Genomic DNA, 21,126 nt, shown 5'->3' with positions numbered 1-21,126 from the left:
TCTGCAGTTCCCCGAGTTACAAAGGTCATCTCTCTAAATGTTTTAACAAGTGTTGACTGACTTTGATATTTTATTTTTTAATAATTTGCAAGGATATTTCATCCTTGTTTATCCTCATATGTATTAAAATCCCACATGATCGACAAATTAACTTTTTTTGCATTTTACTTCAATGCAAAGTAAAGTGTGGCACAAGTCATCCGTGTCAATGTTTGATCAGTGAAACATAAATAAAACATAAGCAATATTAACCATTATTATCAGAAAGAAAACAAATAATAATAATAATAAAAATAGAAAAAAAATGATTGCCAAACATTCCATCGAAGCATTTTTAATTACAGACATGTAAGATCGCCGTAAATATTGTATAATAATGGCTTTCTATTTTTCTTTCCTCTTCAGAATACTAATAAAGGCGTCTTTTGGAACTTCAATGTTGCCGATGCGCCTCATCTTCTTTTTACCGTCAGCTTGTTTCTTCAATAGCTTCATCTTCCGCGTTATGTCACCACCATACTGCAAACCATGAATTAGGATTAAAAGGACTTCCATGTCTTTGCAGAAAGTTACAAAATAGGAGAGGAGAAACTCCTTTACTTACACATTTGGCAAGAACATTTTTCCTATATGCCTTTATTCTGAAAGAGCAACACACAGCACCACATTTATTCTAAAGTGTTTACTGTGAGTGTACATGATTATTGCTCTACATCCCACACTTCTCCAGCTCAGAGCAGATGGTCTACTTACGTTTCTCTTGCTATGACTTTACTTCCAATGGCTGCCTGGACAGCAATCTCAAACATCTGCCTTGGGATGGATTCTTTCAGTCGCTCACACATGGCTTTCCCTGTACTGTATGCACGGTCCCTGTCATGAAATCCCACTTATAAGAAGCAAAAATGAAAAAAAAGCAACTGCTGCCTGAGTAATGGTCATATACAGCACCGTGATAAAGTTTTAAGCCACCTTACAGATTTGTTCTGTTTTTGCCTTTTAGTCCGATGGACATGTTTAAAGTGCAAGAAATTTCAAATTTGCTCCCAAAAAACCTGAGCACGTTCCAAAAGCAGTTTTCAAACTAAGTTTTCATTTATTAGGAGAAAATACTAACCACACCAACCTGGATCTACAGGAGAAAGGAACCGCACACTTTGGTAAACTGTAACTGTTATTGACCACACAATGGTTCAATTTGACAAGCCACACATAGGCCTGATTACTGCCTGGCCTGTAGAATCTAGAAAACACTTATATGTAATCTGTCTGACAGGGTGAAGTAGGCTAAAAGAGACCAGACTCCAGCGCAGATGGGAAACTTCACTGAAATCTATTAGGCAGAAAGGGCTGCGTTGGGGTTTGCTTTGGGACTCCAGCCAAACACAGCGAGAGCTCCACATGATTAACCTTTTCAGGATGACCAGCCAACCAGAATCACTCAAAGAGGTCATCTATGAGTCATCCAGGATATCACGAAAGAATCCAGAAGAACATCTATAGCCAGATAAGGTCAGTGTTCATAGTTTCACAATAAGAGAGAGACTAAAACAAATGGGGTCCATGGGAGCGATCCAAGGCCAAACATCACAGCGGGCCAAAAGGAGCAGAAAGTTCCATCAAACATTTTGAGAAAAAACATCCTGATGATCTCCAAGGCTTTTGGGCAAATATTATGTGGACTGACGAGACAAAAGTGGAAAAGTAGTTCTAAAAACATATGCTAAGATAAAAAAGGTTCATTAATATAAAGACAAAAACAGTAGAATCTTTCCACTTGTTTGTCCAGTTAAATCTGCTGTTAAAATAACAGCATTTCAGAAAATGAACATCATACTGATGGTCACACTAGGTGGCAGTAAACACTGGTGTGATGGTCTGGGTCTGCTTTGTTTCCTCAGGACCTATAGACGGATTGTTGTATTTGACGGAACCATGAATTCTGCTATCCAATCAGAAATCTTGAAGGAGAACATCCAATTATGACTTTGTCACCTTAGGCTCAAGAGCATTTGAGTTCTGCATTGGGGCAGTTATCCAAAAAGCACACCACCAATCCACCTCTGAATAGCTCATAAAATATAAATGAAGGTTTTGGAATGGCTCAGTCCAGACTTCAACTCTACTGAGTTCCTGTAGCGTGACCTGAACAGACCCTTTGTGCTTAAAAACCCTCCAATGTTGCTCAATTAAATCCTCAAAGAAGAGCGGTGCAAAATTCCTAAATTCCTGCTTGATGGCAGTTGTTGCTACCAGGGGTGGCACAACAATGTTTGGGGTTAAGAAAATAACTGTTTTCACTGAGGGCCAGGTTGGGTTGGTTTCCCTAAATGAAAACCGCATTTGTATTTACTCAGGTTATTTTAGTCTGATATAAAATATTTTTGATGATCTGAAAAAAGCAAAACCAGAAGACATCTGTGAAGGTAGAAATACTTTGTTTTTTTCCAGGACCGTTTGTTTTGGGCAGATGGGAAAGAAATGAGACAATTTTACTGCAGCCACACCTTATTAATAAAACCATTTAGAGTGAATGACGTAGTCTTTTCCACAATAAATAAAACAATGTTTTTGACCAGCACGTCACAAGTTGCATACATCCTGTTTCACTGTGATTATTAGTGCTGAAATATTAGTACATATTTCTAACATTTTTTGTTGTCTTCAGTGATTTGAGGTACCAAATATACCAATAAGGACTAGTGAACTTATTTTGCTAATATTTTCAACCAATTCATTAACTGATCATGTTTAAAGCAGTAAAGAAAGAGTACCGTTTATTTTTGGGAAAACTTGCATGTCAAACTTAGTGTTTTCATGTTAAACTGAGCCTATAAATATCAGTTCCAGCACAGTCCTTACAATAATCTTCCTATATCCTTGTTGTTGTTCAGCTTTGTGTTACAGGACCCCTGATCTAGCCTAAGTGGTTTGGAGACAATGTTGGAAAGACAAGGCTGGGATAGTTTGGACGTGTAGTAAGAAAGGACAGTTCATTTATTGGACAAATATGGAGCTACTAGGAGAAACTACGTGTGAGGCATAAGATCTTCCAAATAGGGATCTCTGCTTTTGCTCATATTCAACACCGATCGCTCGTCGTCTGGTGCATATTTAATACTCAGTAGGCACTATACGCACTATAAAATAGCATCAGTTACTTCAGGAAAGACAACAGATTTCTGAACCACACCCAGAATATTTAAACATCAAACCCACTAAGCTGAACTCCACCTGGTTTCAGTGATCTTATTTGAGTGTCTCTAAACTGTACCTGTGTACAATTGTGGTGAGTTCTTCCACTGGCCGCCCGTTCAGCAGAATATCCATCTTTATCAAATCAGCAGTCTGGTAACCTGCATTCTCATAATCAAAGCTGTGGAGATAGAGATGAAAGTGCTGAGCGGCTGAACACATGCTTACTTCAGTGAAACAAATGATCCAATCCATCCACCTTACGTCATATACTGTGACTATGTACACTTTGTCTGACTTGATTTGTTTTACCTGGCATACCCGGATGACAGTGATTTCAGGAGATCGTAGAAATCCACAACAATCTCATTGAGGGGAAAGAGATATTTCATCATGACACGCTGGTCATCAACGTACACCATATTCTTCTGCACCGCCCTGCGACTCTGAAAGAAACGGGATGCCTTTCTTTTTCTGAGGGTTTTACTTTTATTTCTGGCACGGAGTCAAGCTTAAAAGCTCAACGCACCAGATGAACCTGTCAATCTCTATTTTCTGACAGGTTTAAGTGTATAAACGCTGCCTCAGCATTTCTGAAAATAAGATTACATTGTAAAGAAGAATTCTACACAGACGACAGACACATTTGGCCGGCACCCTTAGGTAAATACTTAGTTTTCTGGTTCTTATTAACTATGGCTGTTAAAATAGACAGAACTGTAGAACCCAACCGACTGGATCTCATGAGCAGATTTCTCTGGAGAGGCGGCCACACCACAACCCATCAGCTGGATCAGTAATTCAGGGATCTACAATTGTTTAAACCTCTTGGAAAACAATGTAGCGGCTTTGATTGACACAATGTTACATCTCTAGAAGTTTTCTATTAAAATCTAGACTGTTAAATAAAATTTGTTGTTCCTGCTGTAGCCTTTAACACTTTGTACAAGCCTCCTCTTCACAAGGTAGGAGGACAAATACAAATGGCACAAGGTTTATTTTGGTGCTTGTGAACCATTTCTGTATTAATCTGTATTGGATCATTATCCGGTGGAAAGACACATTTTCACTTTACTGGTTGAGGTCACTGGGTTTTTATTACATTTTTCCTGGTATTTCAAAGCGTTCTTGATGCTATGCATAACTGGAAGAGAAAATCGCCCACATCACCATAGATCCTCCACCGTACTTGACAGTAGCTGTGAGGGGCTTTAATTTCCACCCGTTCGTCCTCTCTTTTACAGCAGACCCACCTGGAGTTTTTGGGGCTGAAAAGCTCCTTCTCAATCTCATCTGACCGACACATAATCACACCCAGATTCTGTTTTAATTCATCTCATTGGCATGTTTCCCCCATTCCTCTTACCAAGCACAGACTCATAATCTTGCCGGTGTGTGTTTCTGGAGCCAGAATAGTCCCCAACACCATGGGCTCCAAATATTCAGACACGACGGATCTGTCGGGGAACTGAGCCGGGTTCACTATGGTTAGCTCCTCACTGCCGTGTTCCTGTGAGGAGAAGAGCATGAGAACATGGAAGGATTTTAAAGGTCTTCATCTCATAAGGAGTCTTTAAGGAGGAAGACAGGAGGAAATAAACAGATGCAGGAAAATGTGCCGATACCCCTCATTAGTAAACAAAACAACACAGCTATCTCTCAAACAACTTTAAACTGGTAAAAGTTTGATTGAATCCATTATTGTTTCTCTAATATTTAATAGAAATAATATGATGATTTTGATCAAAGGTTCAGGTGAATATTTCATTTAATTAAAATAAATGACATTGGCATACACTAAACAAAAAAAAGGAAAAACCCTAAATTTAATATTTTGTGGCAGCCCCATTCTGCAGCAGTCACTACCCACTAGTGATCTCTGTTCTTCACGAGGAGATGTCTCCGGCTGCCAACGGCTATTTTGGCCCACTCTGTCTGAGGAAACTACTCAAGCTGCCACAGGTTGAAAGGAAGCGTCTCAGTTTAACCCCCAGATCTTTCCATAGGTGTTCAGCAGGATTAAGATCAGACTCGTGGACGACCATTTAACAATCATTCAGCCCTTCCTGTGTGTTTTTAGCTCTATATTTTCAGTCATTATCCCGTTGAAGGCTGAGGCTATGTCTTCTGATGCACTCCAGGATGTCCAGGTTGTTTTCAGACTTCATTTTGTGTAGCACAGCTTTAAGCTTCCCTGGAACAGATGCGGCCAAAACATGCAGTCGTTTACTCCACCACTTACTGCATGCTGCACATTCTGGTATACGCAAGACTGCTTATTTTTTAGTGAATCACTTTTCCGGAGCAATGATGCATTGTTTCAATGTCTGCGTCAGCGTTCAGGGCTTCCGCAAGTTTCGTTGAGGTAAATTTCAAACCATTATAATTTAAATTTAAGACCTACATAAATATCAAAAGATAACTGATTTAATAATTTAAGCCATTTATTAATAACTCTCTCAACTTATATTAGTAATTTTCAGTTTTGCTGTGTCAATTAATCTCAGGTTACCAAACTTCAACCCCTTTGCAGAGTATATAAGTACACTTCATAGCAGTTATTGATGATAGGCATTTCATTACACGGCTAAAACCTCTTTTAAAGCCAAACCTCCTTCCCATAATGTAGGAGCAGATTGTAGATAACAAAACAAGAATGATTTGATTTTAATTGCATAAATGTACAATCAGAAGCCAGCGAGACAGTTTTAAGAGCATAAGTCTTTCAGAACCAGAATCAGCTTCATTGGCTGAGTTGATGCACACAAACAAAGAACGGGTCTTTGGTTTAAATATAAATAGGTACACTTCAGAGGAGCTAAAAATAATAAAACAAACACATATTTACATTGATGTAGATGTATGCACACCCAATAATAAAAAAGAGAGATTAGAATAGTACAAATGATGTCAGAGATATGTGAGGAAAGTTGAAATCCTGATTATTCCCATTTATGCATCAATGTACATGTTTTTATTTGGTGAATATATTCACCAAAATGATGGTTGTTCTTACTTTTGAAGCATTTAATGAATAGAAATAAAAAATCCTATTGCTCGGCATTCAACCCACTGATAGCTGATTGGAACAGACTGATTCCAATCTCTGGCCGATTGAGCTTTGCATCTGTAATGATAGGTTTGTTGTTTCACCACAAAGTATTAGCCTCTGAATTCCTCAGGCAGTACTACAAATCCCAGAATGAACAAATACATCCAGCTCATTTAGCCCCCTCACCCCACATTATGAAAAGACTAGGACGTTTTAAGCATTTTATTTAAAAAATATTAAAATGCTTACAGCTGGTTAATTTAAACAGAATACCTTTGACCGACCTGCTGTTTATGCATAGGAGCACTCTGACTAATGATTTCCTATCGTGTACCAACATATCACTTTAAGGAGGAAGCAAGCCAGTGACATAAATAACGCCTGATCTATAATTAACTGAAATTTTATCAGTATAAACCAAACCCAGCAGCCATTCCCTAATGATGTGACCTCAATGAGCTGAAGCATTGCCGTCCATGAAGATGAAATTAGGCCTGTGTTGTTCATGCAGCACTACGACTGGATTAGTGATGCTTTTCATGGGCTTGTCACTGCACCATTCACAAAGTGTAGGGCAATTCTGTATTGTCCAGACACACCTGCTCACACTCTAATACCACCACCACCAAAGGAGTTGTCTACAACATCGTTGGCGGCCATCACTTCTGACCGCAGACCACGCTAATTTAAACAGTGTCGTCTGGTCCGACCTGACTTTGGTGCCTCTCACCTCCCTTAAATGTGAATGGAGTTGAGTGGCATCCATCATCCGGCTCCGCAGGGCACAGTTCACAATAAAGTAGTCATCAATCTGGGATGTGGCCAAAGGACGTCTACTTCTATGCCTTTCTGTGACTCTTCCAGTCTTTCTGTATCTCGTTACATCCTGCTGATGACACTCTGTGACTCTCTAAGCTCAGTGCCCACTTCCGTCTGAGATCATCTTGTTTGAAGCCTTGCAATGTATAGGTACTGTTGATAAATTGTCAGCTGTCGTTTTGGTGTAATGATGTCAAAATTCTAAGAGAACCGGGGAAATTATTGGACGATTCATGGATCAAACACCTGTTGTGAGTTAGGCTCCTTGTTGGAGAACAGCAAGTTGTTCACAAAGTACTGAAACATTGAACAGTTGGACATATGCATCCAAACGTTTAGAGAAGGTCACATTACATTCATCATGAAATTTCACCTGAAAGCTGAATATCCCTCATTTTATGTGAGTAGTGTATGTGCTAGAAGCAGCTTTCACCTTGATGAGTTTTGCCGAGGAGAGGACTGCCTTGTAGGGCACGGTGGGGACAGTTACTATAACAGAAGCGTTGTACTCCTGCTCCAGCCTCTGATTGAACACCTCCATGTGGAGAAGACCCAGAAAACCAAGTCTGTGGGAGGACAAGGGGGTGAACACAAGTTTTAGAGTATTGAAACTAGTGTTTTTCACTTCATACAGTGGGGAGAACTTGACAGCTGTATGTGATACACTGATACACTGATTTTGCAGGTTTTCCCACTTGCACAGCATGTAGAAGTCTTTCATTTTTATCATAGTTACTCTTCAACTGTGAGTGACGGAATCTAAAACAAAAATCCAGAAAATCACATCGTGTGATTTTTAAGTAATTAATTTGCAATTTATTGCAAGACATAAGTATTTGATCACCTAACAACCAGTAAGAATCCCGACTCTCACAGGCCTGTTAGTTCTTCTCTAAGAAGCTCTCCTGTTCTCCACTCATTACCTGTATTAACGCCACCTGTCCACACACTCAATCAAACAAACTCCAACCTCTCCACGATGGCAAAGACCAGAGAGTTGTGTAAGGACATCAGGGATAAAATAGTAGACCTGCACAAGGCTGGGATGGGCTACAGATGGTGATGGCGAGATGAAGCCTCTTGAAGCACTGAAGCTTTCCATCTAATTGCTCGACTCATGAGCCGAGGCATCAACATGCTTCATTTGTTCTACTGCGCCATCAAGTTGACAATAAATGTAAAATAGGGAGAATGATTATGACGTGAATTTCTTGTGTAAAGCTTTAAATTGACTAAATAAATGAATGGTGTTTGTGATGCCAATAAATTCCGAATATGGTGTCAATATGATCTTAATCTGTCTTGTTGATACAATGGATGGATCAAATGGAAAAGTGGAAACAAATATAAGAGAGGGTTGTGATGTGAATTGCTTATGTTACTTATACATATAATGCTTATATGTGAAATTCTCATCTTTCTCGCTGATTCCAAAGGAAAAAAAGACACTCAAATAGATTGCCAACACACACGCAATACGATCCGCTTCACAAAAAGTCTGCCTGGATTACTCGACACACGCTCCGAAGCATACTGGACATATCACTAGCTAGAGGAAAAAAAGCCAAGCTGCTTGGTGAGAAGGCAACAACTGTTGGTGCACTTACAGGTCCTTCTCAAAATATTAGCATATTGTGATAAAGTTCATTATTTTCCATAATGTCATGATGAAAATTTAACATTCATATATTTTAGATTCATTGCACACTAACTGAAATATTTCAGGTCTTTTATTGTCTTAATATGGATGATTTTGGCATACAGCTCATGAAAACCCAAAATTCCTATCTCACAAAATTAGCATATTTCATCTGACCAATAAAAGAAAAGTGTTTTTAATACAAAAAACGTCAACCTTCAAATAATCATGTACAGTTATGCACTCAATACTTGGTCGGGAATCATTTTGCAGAAATGACTGCTTCAATGCGGCGTGGCATGGAGGCAATCAGCCTGTGGCACTGCTGAGGTCTTATGGAGGCCCAGGATGCTTCGATAGCGGCCTTTAGCTCATCCAGAGTGTTGGGTCTTGAGTCTCTCAACGTTCTCTTCACAATATCCCACAGATTCTCTATGGGGTTCAGGTCAGGAGAGTTGGCAGGCCAATTGAGCACAGTGATACCATGGTCAGTAAACCATTTACCAGTGGTTTTGGCACTGTGAGCAGGTGCCAGGTCGTGCTGAAAAATGAAATCTTCATCTCCATAAAGCTTTTCAGCAGATGGAAGCATGAAGTGCTCCAAAATCTCCTGATAGCTAGCTGCGTTGACCCTGCCCTTGATAAAACACAGTGGACCAACACCAGCAGCTGACACGGCACCCCAGACCATCACTGACTGTGGGTACTTGACACTGGACTTCTGGCATTTTGGCATTTCCTTCTCCACAGTCTTCCTCCAGACTGTGGCACCTTGATTTCCGAATGACATGCAGAATTTGCTTTCATCCGAAAAAAGTACTTTGGACCACTGCAGTGCTGCTTCTCTGTAGCCCAGGTCAGGCGCTTCTGCCGCTGTTTCTGGTTCAAAAGTGGCTTGACCTGGGGAATGCGGCACCTGTAGCCCATTTCCTGCACACGCCTGTGCACGGTGGCTCTGGATGTTTCTACTCCAGACTCAGTCCACTGCTTCCGCAGGTCCCCCAAGGTCTGGAATCGGCCCTTCTCCACAAACTTCCTCAGGGTCCGGTCACCTCTTCTCGTTGTGCAGCGTTTTCTGACACACTTTTTCCTTCCCACAGACTTCCCACTGAGGTGCCTTGATACAGCACCCTGGGAACAGCCTATTCATTCAGAAATTTCTTTCTGTGTCTTACCCTCTTGCTTGAGGGTGTCAATAGTGGCCTTCTGGACAGCAGTCAGGTCGGCAGTCTTACCCATGATTGGGGTTTTGAGTGATGAACCAGGTTGGGAGTCTTAAAGGCCTCAGGAATCTTTTGCAGGTGTTTAGAGTTAACTCGTTGATTCAGATGATTAGGTTCATAGCTCGTTTAGAGACCCTTTTAATAATATGCTAATTTTGTGAGATAGGAATTTTGGGTTTTCATGAGCTGTATGCCAAAATCATCCGTATTAAGACAATAAAAGACCTGAAATATTTCAGTTAGTGTGCAATGAATCTAAAATATATGAATGTTAAATTTTCATCATGAAAATAATGAACTTTATCACAATATGCTAATATTTTGAGAAGGACCTGTATAACAAAATGGATGAAGTTCAAGATGACGGTCAATCTTCCTCGGTCTGGGGCTCGTGGGGCATCAATGATGATGAGGAAGGTGAGGGATCACCCCAGAACTACACGGCAGAACCTAGTCAATGACCTGAAGAGAGCTGGGACCACAGTCTCAAAGAAGACCATCAGTAACACACTACGCCTCCATGGATTAAAATCCTGCAGCACACGCAAGGTCCCTCTGCTCACGCCAGCGCATGTCAAGGCCCGTCTGAAGTTTGCCAGTGACCATCTGGATGATCCAGAGGAAGAATGGGAAAAAGTCATGTGGTCTGATGAGACAAAAATAGAGCTTTTTGGTCTAAACTCCTCTCACCATGTTTGGAGGAAGACGAAGGATGAGTACAACCCCAAGAACACCGTCCCTACCATGAAGCATGGAGGTGGAAACATCATTCATTGGGGATGCTTTTCTGCAAAGGGGACAGGATGACTTCACTGTATCGAGTGGAGGATGGATGGGGCCATGTATCAGGAGATCTTAGCCAACAATCTCCTTCCCTCAGTAAGGACATTGAAGATGGATCGTGGCTGGGTCTTCCAGCATGATAACGACCCGAAGCACACAGCCAGGGCAACTAAAGAGTGGCTCCGTAAGAAGCACTTCAAGGTCCTGGACTGGCCTAGCCAGTCTCCAGACTTGAACTCAATCGATAATCTTTAAGTGAGCTTAAAGTCCGTATTGCCCACCGACAGACCCGAAACCTGAAGGATCAAGAGAAGGTCTGTATGGAGGAGTGGTCCAAAATCCCTGCTGCAGTGTGTACAAACCTTGTCCAGAACTACAGGAAACATCTGATATCCGGAAATGCAAACAAAGGTTTCTGTACCAAGTATTAAGTTTTGTTTCTCTGATTTATCAAAGACTTGCAATAAAATGCAAATGAATTACTTAGAAATAACACAATGTGATTTTCTAGATTTTTGTTTTAGATTCCGTCACTCACAGTTGAAGAGTACCTATGATAAAGATTAAAGACTTCTACATGCTGTGCAATTGGGAAAACCTGCAATATCGGAAGTATGTCAAATACTTTTTCTCCCAGCTGTAGAAAAGGTCTGGATCTGGTTGGATCAAGAGAATGAGTGTTCAGTGGGACTCATTGTGATTCTAGCAAAACTGATGAGGAATAAATAAGCACCATCTCGACTGACAGCATGACTTGTGTAGACAGATTAAGCTTGACTTTTTGTTTTACTTCATGACAGTAGTATAAATCATGACCCTCCTTTGCTCGGGGATCCCAAAGACATGTTTTATTCCAATTCAAAGCATTGGTTCTGACCTCCAGCCAGCTCCCAGGGCCAGACTGCTGTCTCTCTGTACTGTGACACTTGAGTCATTCAGGGTCAGCCTCTCAATGGCACTGCGCAGGGTGGGGTATTCTGACTGGTCCGTTGGGTACATGCCTCGGGAGCAGAAAACAAGAAAGGGGGCCCATTAGCAGCAAAACAAGACTCCTCACTGAAAGCACCGACTGCATCAAGCTGACTGGAGATAAACAAAATGCACTTTAGGGGCCAAGAGCTGTGCACTATACGAGTAAAACAACATTTAGATGGTTGCACAGCTCCAATTTGAACCTGATGTATTTTTTAAAAAACAGAAATAAAACAGCAGATGAGAACGAGAAAGGTCTTACCAGCAAAAACCATGGCTTTGGCAGGCTTAAACCCAGGAAGAGCTTCGACTGGCTGCTCTTGGTGGTAAAGAGTGTCACCAATCTGGGCCTCTTTTACATCCTTCATCCCTGCAACTATATACCCCACCTGGCCTGCAAAGCTACAAAACACCCACATCAGACAGAGATGCTAACATAGGATGAACTGTCTAGATAAGTAAGTCCATATAAAGAAACTAAAACCTGCCATTTCTTAGTAAACACCATTTCTTATTCACTGAAGGTTACTTTATACATTATTGGGTCCATATTTCCTTAGGGCACGAGTTGCATTAAAAACTAACAAATGTTCTACAAATGAACAGACATGATTTTAGGGGTAAATACCTAAAAATAATTTATCAAACATGCGTACGGTAGAAATATACTTGTGTGGTTAGTGTCGTGCTCCTTTTGGATGTATCGATCTGGACTTGGGCGTAGAATATGCTCAAACATCCCGCCAGGCCTCAGATCATGTTCAGAGGTTTGTGTCTGTGTGGATCTGTGCTGCAGCAGAGGAAACGGGTTGTGTTGGAGAGTTTAGTCCACAATGGAGCAGCACCATATACAGCAGCAGTGAAATGTTTCTGATTAATGATTTTTCTTTAATGATTTTACTTTGAAGATCAGACAACCTGATGGCATAAATCCCCCATATGCTGTGCTAACTTTTGTCATCCCAGTAACCTAAATATTACTTTACCTAAAATTACTTATTTGACAGAGGAGAATGTGTAAGAGACAAGACAAGACTGCTGTGACTGAGCTCAGAGTAGATCACCATGTTGATGGCTGTTGTATGTTAAACTACATTACTGCAAGAATCTAGACTGTGTGTCTGATTGATTGCTGACTGGACAGAATATTAAACACCACAACACCATAACCAGCACGTAAGGAGATTCGGTGTTTTGGATTTCTAAGCATTTTCCGGTTTAAACACAGGTATTTTAAGACAATTTTCTCTTTCAAGGCATGTCACCATGGAGTTGTGCCAAATAGATCAACATTTAAGGTGGGAACAGCAAAGGAAGTGGCTGCATTTGAACCAGGGCCACGGTGGATCAGTTCTGTACAATATTGCACTGGACAGTTGTGTTTAATTTGGTGCTCTGCAGCAAGATGAACCGATACGGGTCTGCCAGACGGAGACAGAACCTCATCCAGCACTTCCACTATGTAACCTAAATACTTATATTTGGCAATAAAGACTTGCAATAATCTGGGGATTATTTGTGTGACAGTTCTCTGTGTCTTTTCTCATTTCTCCTCTTTTGTTTTGTCTTTTTTGCTGTTTTTTGATGATCCATGTCTCCAACCTTATGGGAGAGGCCATCAGCAGTAAGGATATAAACAGAGGTATGGTGTGTAAACAATGATTGTTTCCAGTTGCCATAGTTATGAAAACCTGTTCGTGGACATGCTGGAATTGGCCAGTTAACACATTGTTGTAATCCACCTGTTTTTCCTTAGTTTTACTAGTAGTAAGACGTTTGAGCTGCAAAGACGAAATGTTTCTGTAAAATAAAGACCAGCTGAGGACAATTGCAACGTACAGCTTCTGTGTGGGGTGCTCTTCTGGCCGCAGCAAGCCCAGCTCATTGACCTCGTAGGTTTTGCAGAGATATGCAGACACAATCTTGTCCCCCTTTTTCACTCGACCTCCAAACACTGCGATGTTGGCCACCACTCCTCTGTAGTGGTCAAAATTGGAGTCAAACACCAGAGCTTTGAACGGGTCATCGATGCTCCCTGCAGGACTGGGTAAAAAAGGAAAAACGTGATCTTTCTTCGGTCTAAACAAACCAATATAAAACACCCGAGATGTAGAAAACTAGCTTATCTTACGGAGGAATCCTTTCAACAACCGCTTGAAGAACTGTTTCAACGTTTGTTCCCAGTTTGGCTGAAATCTGATGCACAGGAAGAGACATTTCAGAGGCATGTGCAAGAGACGTATGTGGAAACAGTTACCATGCACTCCATCTTTTACCCTGATGCACTCCTCACGTGGAATATCAAACACCTTTTCAATCTGTGACTCCACCCGCTCTGGATCAGCATTTTTTAAATCAATCTGAGGAGAAAAATCACAATCACCTTCCTCCTGCAGATAACTGGGACAATGACAGTAACAATGGGAGGTCTGAAAGTACCTTATTGATCACCGGTATGATAGTCAGCTGGGCTTCAAAGGCCAGGTAGAAGTTGGCGACGGTTTGCGCCTGAATACCCTTTAAATGACAACAACAGGTCAGCAGCTTCACAACATACAGCAAATAAGAGTCATAAAATATAGATTTAATACCTGGTTGGCATCAATAATCAACAGGACACCCTGGCAAGCGGAAAGTGAACGGGACACTTCATAACTGAAGTCAACGTGGCCCTGGAGAGAAAGTAAACTTATAAACAAAAATGATTCATGATACAAGAACCTTTTATGTTTAGTCAACATGTGGTTTTTTTACGAGGCTTATACAGGTCCTTCTCAAAATATTAGCATATTGTGATAAAGTTCATTATTTTCCATAATGTCATGATGAAAATTTAACATTCATATATTTTAGATTCATTGCACACTAACTGAAATATTTCAGGTCTTTTATGGTCTTAATACAGATGATTTTGGCATACAGCTCATAAAAACCCAAAATTCCTATCTCACAAAATTAGCATATTTCATCCGACCAATAAAAGAAAAGTGTTTTTAATACAAAAAACGACAACCTTCAAATAATCATGTACAGTTATGCACTCAATACTTGGTCGGGAATCCTTTTGCAGAAATGACTGCTTCAATGCGGCGTGGCATGGAGGCAATCAGCCTGTGGCACTGCTGAGGTCTTATGGAGGCCCAGGATGCTTCGATAGCGGCCTTTAGCTCATCCAGAGTGTTGGGTCTTGAGTCTCTCAACGTTCTCTTCACAATATCCCACAGATTCTCTATGGGGTTCAGGTCAGGAGAGTTGGCAGGCCAATTGAGCACAGTGATACCATGGTCAGTAAACCATTTACCAGTGGTTTTGGCACTGTGAGCAGGTGCCAGGTCGTGCTGAAAAATGAAATCTTCATCTCCATAAAGCTTTTCAGCAGATGGAAGCATGAAGTGCTCCAAAATCTCCTGATAGCTAGCTGCATTGACCCTGCCCTTGATAAAACACAGTGGACCAACACCAGCAGCTGACACGGCACCCCAGACCATCACTGACTGTGGGTACTTGACACTGGACTTCTGGCATTTTGGCATTTCCTTCTCCACAGTCTTCCTCCAGACTCTGGTGCCTTGATTTCTGAATGACATGCAGAATTTGCTTTCATCCGAAAAAAGTACTTTGGACCACTGAGAAACAGTCCAGTGCTGCTTCTCTGTAGCCCAGGTCTGGTGCTTCTGCCGCTGTTTCTGGTTCAAAAGTGGCTTGACCTGGGGAATGCGGCACCTGTAGCCCATTTCCTGCACACGCCTGTGCACGGTGGCTCTGGATGTTTCTACTTGTTACTAGCACATACAGTACGATCTGAAGAATCGTACGGGACTAGGAACACGTTACACTGTGAGCTCAGCATCATCAGACGTTAAAGGTATCTCCTGGCACACCTCACAGTGGAAGATAACAGACCGCACGGCTTGTTGCTGCGGCAGAATGGCTTCGGACAGATCTAAACGAGATGCTCGTCCAACAATAAACAGATGCCGATTATGCGCAAAAATATTAGAATCAGTCACTCAGAAGACAGAGAAGAGAGACAGACATAAATAGACAGTTGTCCCAGAAATTATCTGACATGGCTGGATGTTTTTCATATGTCGTAGAGAGCTGAATCCCGGGTGGGCGCATCCGCCACACTGAATGATCACAGACCACATATTTAAGCTCTCGGCAGAGATTTTCACAGGATTCTTTCCCTACAAAGATAGCCGGTAATCACAGTGTCAACCTGGCTTAACACAAAGAAGTATAAAAGTGGAGTGGAAGGAAAATGTGATCTGCATTAGATTTCAGCCTCTTTTACTCTGATACCCCATTTTAATCTTCAATCTCAAGAGACAGTTTGCTTTCTTGCCTACTTTAACTAACAAGCTGAACTCTATGATTTAGTCAAAACAAACAATTATTCAAGCCAACATAAAGCATCTTTCCAAACTGATGACTCGTCTCTCAATCCAGGCTTTCTGGCTGCTTTCATGAAAGCATTGCTGTGAGACTGCTTTTTTCAGCAGGTGCAGGGACCAAAACTGTCAAGTTGAAGGTACTCTGGGACCAGAAAAACTAAACAAGCAAAACTGACATTTCTTAGTGATTTTTGGCGGGGGGATCTTTGTAGAATAGAGAGGTGTAAATCTCTGTATGGATAAAATAAAAAGGGTCTGGCATGTTTGCCGTATTAAAAGAAGACAAAACGGATTTGACTCCCGGCCCATACAAACTTTGCTGCATGTCTTCACCCTGTTTTAAAACTGTCTATCTGCATCAACTGCCTGTGCTGCCGGGCCAGATTTGAATCATTCTTCAATTGCAGTTGAGGGCCGCACAAAATCATTCAAAGCAAGGGTTGCACTTTGGACAACCCTGGCTTAGATCAAAGCAAATTCATGTGTTAGAGTGGTCCAAAGTCCAGACCTAAATCCAGTTGAGAATCCTGCAGCTGCACTTGCAGTAAAACGTAGTTTCACAGAGCATTCCTTAGGGCGACTGAATACAAATGCATGCCACACTTTTCAGATTCTTATTTGTAACAAAACAATTCAACGCTATTGATCATCTTCCATCCACTTCACAATTAAGCACCTCTTTGTGTTGGTCTGTCACATAAAATCCTAATAAAATCCACTGAACTTTGTGGTGGTAGTGTGACAAAATGTGAAATAAGGTAAAGGCATTTTATATAATTACCCGGCGCTGTATTTGGCAGTGCAGTTGGCTAAAATGTGAAGAACTTAACATAAAAGATGCACAAATTCCATAAAGTTCTGAATGTTAAACAATAGATCCCTATTCATGCTGCACCAATGCAGCTGGGAATTTACCGGCGTGTCGATGAGGTTCAGGAGGTACTCCTGTCTGTCATGACTGTAAAACAACGAGGCTGTCTGGGCCTTCACAGTGATCCCTCTCTCCCGCTCCACTTGAAGCTTGTCCAGAACCTGCTTGTTCTTCTCAGTCTTTGCGATGGCACCTGTTTTGCAACCGTATCAGAAGCATACAAAAAAAAAACAAGATGCTTAGAGATGAAATCAATGAGGAATAAAACATCTCTTGAGTGGTAAACAGGCACAGTAAGATGGGTGGAACCTGAAGACCTAACAGTGCAGTTGGGTGTGGTGAATGAGAATCATGGCCTTAATAGCAAGATGGAGAATTTTGTAAATAATATGAAATGTAACCTCTATGAGGTTATGGTTTCAGATTCATGTGAAATAATTATGATACATTGAATAAATATTTAGTTATTTATTAAGGAATTTCCACAGATTTATGGCTAATGTTTTTTATTTATCTCTGGAAAAGAAAGCGTAAACACGAGATATTAATGTTGTTTCCTTATAGTTTCCATGGCTAAGGAAAATGTTAGGACACCCCACCCCTAATAGCTATTGTTGTTCCCTCATTTGGTTAAAGTAGCATCAGTGAGATCCTTCTTGTAGCCATCTACAAGTTTCTGACATCACTCTGAGGAAAGTTTGCTTCACTCCTCACTTTCAGCTGTGATTGAGGGCTGTCTTGCATGCACAGCCCATTTCAAGTCACCAAAGCATTTTTTGAGCATTTTAATGAGATCAATATCTAGGCTTTGACTAGGCCCTGGACTTTCCATTTCTTAATTCTCTGCTAATTTCAGGGGATTTGCTGGTATTTTTTGAGTTATTGTCAAGTTGCAGGGTACAGTTCTAATTCAGCTTTAATTTTTTTTAAAGATGATCTGACATACTCCTTAAGCACCCTTTGACACATGGTTGAATTCATGGTGGACTCTATAATGGTAAGATGGCCAGGTCCTGCTGTAGTAAAGTGTCCCCAAACCATGAGACTTCCACCTCCATGCTTTACTGTTGGTTTAAGGTTCTTTTCCTGAAGTGCTGTATTTAGATTACGCCAAACATGTCATCTGTTCCTATGTCCTGAAAAATGCAACTTGAAAAGTTAAGTGTGTAAGAATCTCTTTCTGAATGTACTGGCATGCACTTTTACACCAAAACTAGCAACTGACTGCAGTAGGAGATGTTGTATAAGGTGTTTTAGGGAGGCTTCTTTTAGCATCTTGCGGTGTGCTTTTAGGGTGAATTTACTTAAATAGCCAGACATAGGCATGTTGGCAGTGATTTTCTACACTTGTAGATTATTTCCTGTGCAGTGGAATGGCTGAAATTAAGGTCACCACAAATGCGTGGGAAAATATGTGATTTGGATTAACTGAGTGCAGCCATAGGGAAATCAAACCAGATCAAGCATGTATTGTAATACCAGTAGCAGCTAATACGTCACTTAGGATGATAGCTGAAATTTTAGTTCACAATCAGTTGCAATGAGAAGATCACTAGCCTTTTCAAACATTGAATGCCCAGGCAGACATTTTTTTATAACAATTATTACTAGCCACATGAGACTAAGCTTGACAAGTCACTGTTTTATTCAGATTTCTTCAACAGAAACGTAATATTGAGAACAGGAAGCAAACTATTAAACTTAAGATCCACGTCCCAAGTGTTTGATACTGTGATGTAGATGTGTGAGACTCCATGGAGCTTTCAACACAGCAGATGTGGTTTACCTGTCATTTCCAACATCCTGTCAGCTAAAGTGCTTTTTCCATGGTCGATATGGGCAATGATGCAGAAATTCCTGATTTTGTCCACAGGGAACTTGGACAAGTCGACACCATCCTAAGGAACAACAAAGACCAGTTAACTGATTTTGTTAGCTGTAACAACAATGTATTAACATGTAATATATTCACTGTTAGTAATCCATGCATGGCTGCCTTAACAGGCTCTTAGGTGGGGTTGTTACCTTGGCTGGTTGTGTGCTCAAGCTCCTGAAGCTGCTGGATAATACAGGGAAACATTTCATCCAGCGGGGTCTCAGCACCCTGTAGCTCATGTTATAGCCCGGCATTTTCCTTCTACACACTTTAAACGGTAAAACCCGTCCTAATAGAGCAGTGTCGCAGAGGGGTTTGACCAGAGAATACGACATGTTTTCTTAAAGCTGGAAGCCTCACAGCATTATTATTAGGACGGGAGAAATGCTAACAGGTCCCTCAAAAGCTACCTGCGCAGCGTTAGCAAGATTAGCAACATGCTAAAATAACAGACAGGTGACTGAGACTACAGGGGACAGTTAGCTCCGCAAAAAACACAAGAATAACAATACAGCTACACCATAAACAATAGTAGACCTTGCATGAGCTCTCAGGGTGCTGACATTTTGGGTTACAGGTCAGCAGCACAGAACTATGGGAAATGTAGTTATTTCGGGGAAAAAATTGAATATAGCTACTTGAAATGAATTACGTCGTTATTTTACACGTTGAAAATCAAAATAAGGAGGCACAATAGTAGCAGATATTTTATTATCTATAGACAAATTAGAAACGTTTTGGGGCAAATTGGAAAGGTGCTTGATGAAGCTTTATGTACTTTTGTTTTTACTGGTTTCAATGGCGGCCATCGTGGCTGGGGCGCTCTTCCGACACCGATGCCTTTTTATATTTGTATTTGAGATGTTGTATTTCATTTCTAGATGAAAAATCTAAATTTGATTTTCATTTATGTTTTTATGTTAAAAAGGAGCAAGCAAAGCATTTCATTGCATTGCCTTTTGTTATTTTGGTGGAAATGTCAACACATTTCTTTATTTTTAACTCTTACTGGATGCCCTATACAAGGAAGGCTATTTATTGTTTTACGACAGGCTATTTATTAGCTTTCGACACGACTGACAGTCGTTAGTCCCGCCCACTCAGCCTGCCAGATGAAAGATAAAAATGGATATCAGTTGCTATGACGACGATGCTGCCTTGCACATGAATAGATCATTGCTTCTCTTCTTTGTGCAAGGTAATAATCTATTAGCTCCAGTTCGTGCCTGTCATGTTTTTTATTTATTTATGAATTTTTTTAACAATTAGAATTTAGTATCATTGCACCACTGAATGCATAATATTCTAAAAACGTTCCCTTGTCTGATGATAGTGCAACCCTCTTGAAAATCTTTGTTTTCTCTTTGCACCACACACAAATTGATGTCTGGAAATGTCTGCTGCAGGTCTATTAAATGTTCAGACCACTAGAAAATGATAAACCAAAGCAGGGCAAGCAGGTACTGGAGGACTAACAATAGAAATAGTATATTTAAAAACCAAGAATAATAGGGCTTAGCTTTAACCATTACTTTAACAATTACTACCTTCTCTTCAAATTTTGTATAGCTGGGAACTGTTTTGTTTCAGAGCTTTTCTAGTCATTGCAAACACAGAGTACACCTGTTACACAAACATCTGAATCATCCTTTTCACAGCTTTTTTCTGATATGGAGCAGTAACCTGGAAACCCAGGGTCCTGTTTAGTAATACTTTTCTAAAGCCTTATTTAGAAAGAAAGGATCAACCTTTTTGTTTCACCTGCAGTACACTCAGAGTAGGTTTACTAAAACACATTTTCAAATTAAGTTTCCTGCATTATAACAACTCCACGAACTTTTAAAATATTGTGCTGTTGTTCCTATAGTATTGCAGCTGTAAGCAGATACAGTGCCTTGCCAAAGTATTCACGTCTTGAACTTTCCTGCGTTATGTCACATTATAACCGCAAACTTCAATGTATTTAATTCCGATTTTATGAGAGACAAACACAAAAGTATTTAATTACATAGTGGGAGGTTACCAAAATTACCAAAAGTGTTGCTAGATTTGTTCTCAGCTCTCCTGAGTCAATAACTTGGAGGATTACATTTCCCTGCAAGTACAGCTGTGAGTGTTTTATTATGTATAATTTTCCTTCAGCTTCACAATTATACACTATGTCGTGTTATCACATAAAGTCCCATTAAAAAAAATTAAGTGTCTTGTTGTAACATGACAAAATGTGGAAAAGTTCAAGGGGTATGGACATTTTAGCAAAGGGTCTCCTAATAACAGAATTAATCATGAAGTATTACAA

At 40.5% G+C, this 21,126-nt stretch overlaps 1 protein-coding gene across 5 annotated transcripts; it reads right to left on the bottom strand.

Moving 5' to 3' along the window:
• Window positions 1-318: 318 nt before the first annotated feature.
• guf1 (GTP binding elongation factor GUF1) lies at window positions 319-19,398 on the bottom strand. Of its 5 annotated transcripts, none has more exons than XM_047354611.1 (18): window positions 18,977-19,398; window positions 18,738-18,849; window positions 16,996-17,144; window positions 14,275-14,355; window positions 14,123-14,200; window positions 13,960-14,043; window positions 13,815-13,879; window positions 13,523-13,726; window positions 12,340-12,468; window positions 11,946-12,085; window positions 11,589-11,712; window positions 7,500-7,632; window positions 4,562-4,705; window positions 3,508-3,641; window positions 3,275-3,376; window positions 754-873; window positions 605-641; window positions 319-519 (listed from the first exon to the last, which is right to left on the bottom strand). In XM_047354611.1, the coding sequence occupies exons 1-18, from the start codon at window positions 19,160-19,162 to the stop codon at window positions 385-387; spliced, it is 2,157 nt and encodes a 718-aa protein (XP_047210567.1). In that variant the 5' UTR covers window positions 19,163-19,398; the 3' UTR covers window positions 319-384. The 5 variants fall into 5 exon arrangements, with proteins under 5 accessions (XP_047210567.1, XP_047210568.1, XP_047210569.1 ...); XM_047354612.1 differs by having other exon boundaries at window positions 13,993-14,043; XM_047354613.1 differs by lacking the exon at window positions 12,340-12,468.
• Window positions 19,399-21,126: the final 1,728 nt, after the last annotated feature.

Source organism: Girardinichthys multiradiatus, chromosome 23 (assembly GCF_021462225.1).
Source record: "Girardinichthys multiradiatus isolate DD_20200921_A chromosome 23, DD_fGirMul_XY1, whole genome shotgun sequence".
NCBI classification, from domain to species: domain Eukaryota; kingdom Metazoa; phylum Chordata; class Actinopteri; order Cyprinodontiformes; family Goodeidae; genus Girardinichthys; species Girardinichthys multiradiatus.
The sequence above is the reverse complement of the archived record's forward strand: the minus strand, read 5'-3'. Positions and strand labels throughout refer to the sequence as shown.

Excerpts from the sequence above, each read along its gene's own strand:
- guf1 (XM_047354611.1), bottom strand. The coding sequence starts at position 19,162 with ATGTCGTATTCTCTGGTCAAACCCCTCTGCGACACTGCTCTATTAGGA. Across the intron at positions 18,850-18,976 it reads TGAGCACACAACCAGCCAAG|GATGGTGTCGACTTGTCCAA; the intron begins GTAACAACCCCA and ends GTTGTTCCTTAG. Across the intron at positions 3,377-3,507 it reads CTGTCATCCGGGTATGCCAG|CTTTGATTATGAGAATGCAG; the intron begins GTAAAACAAATC and ends CTATCTCCACAG.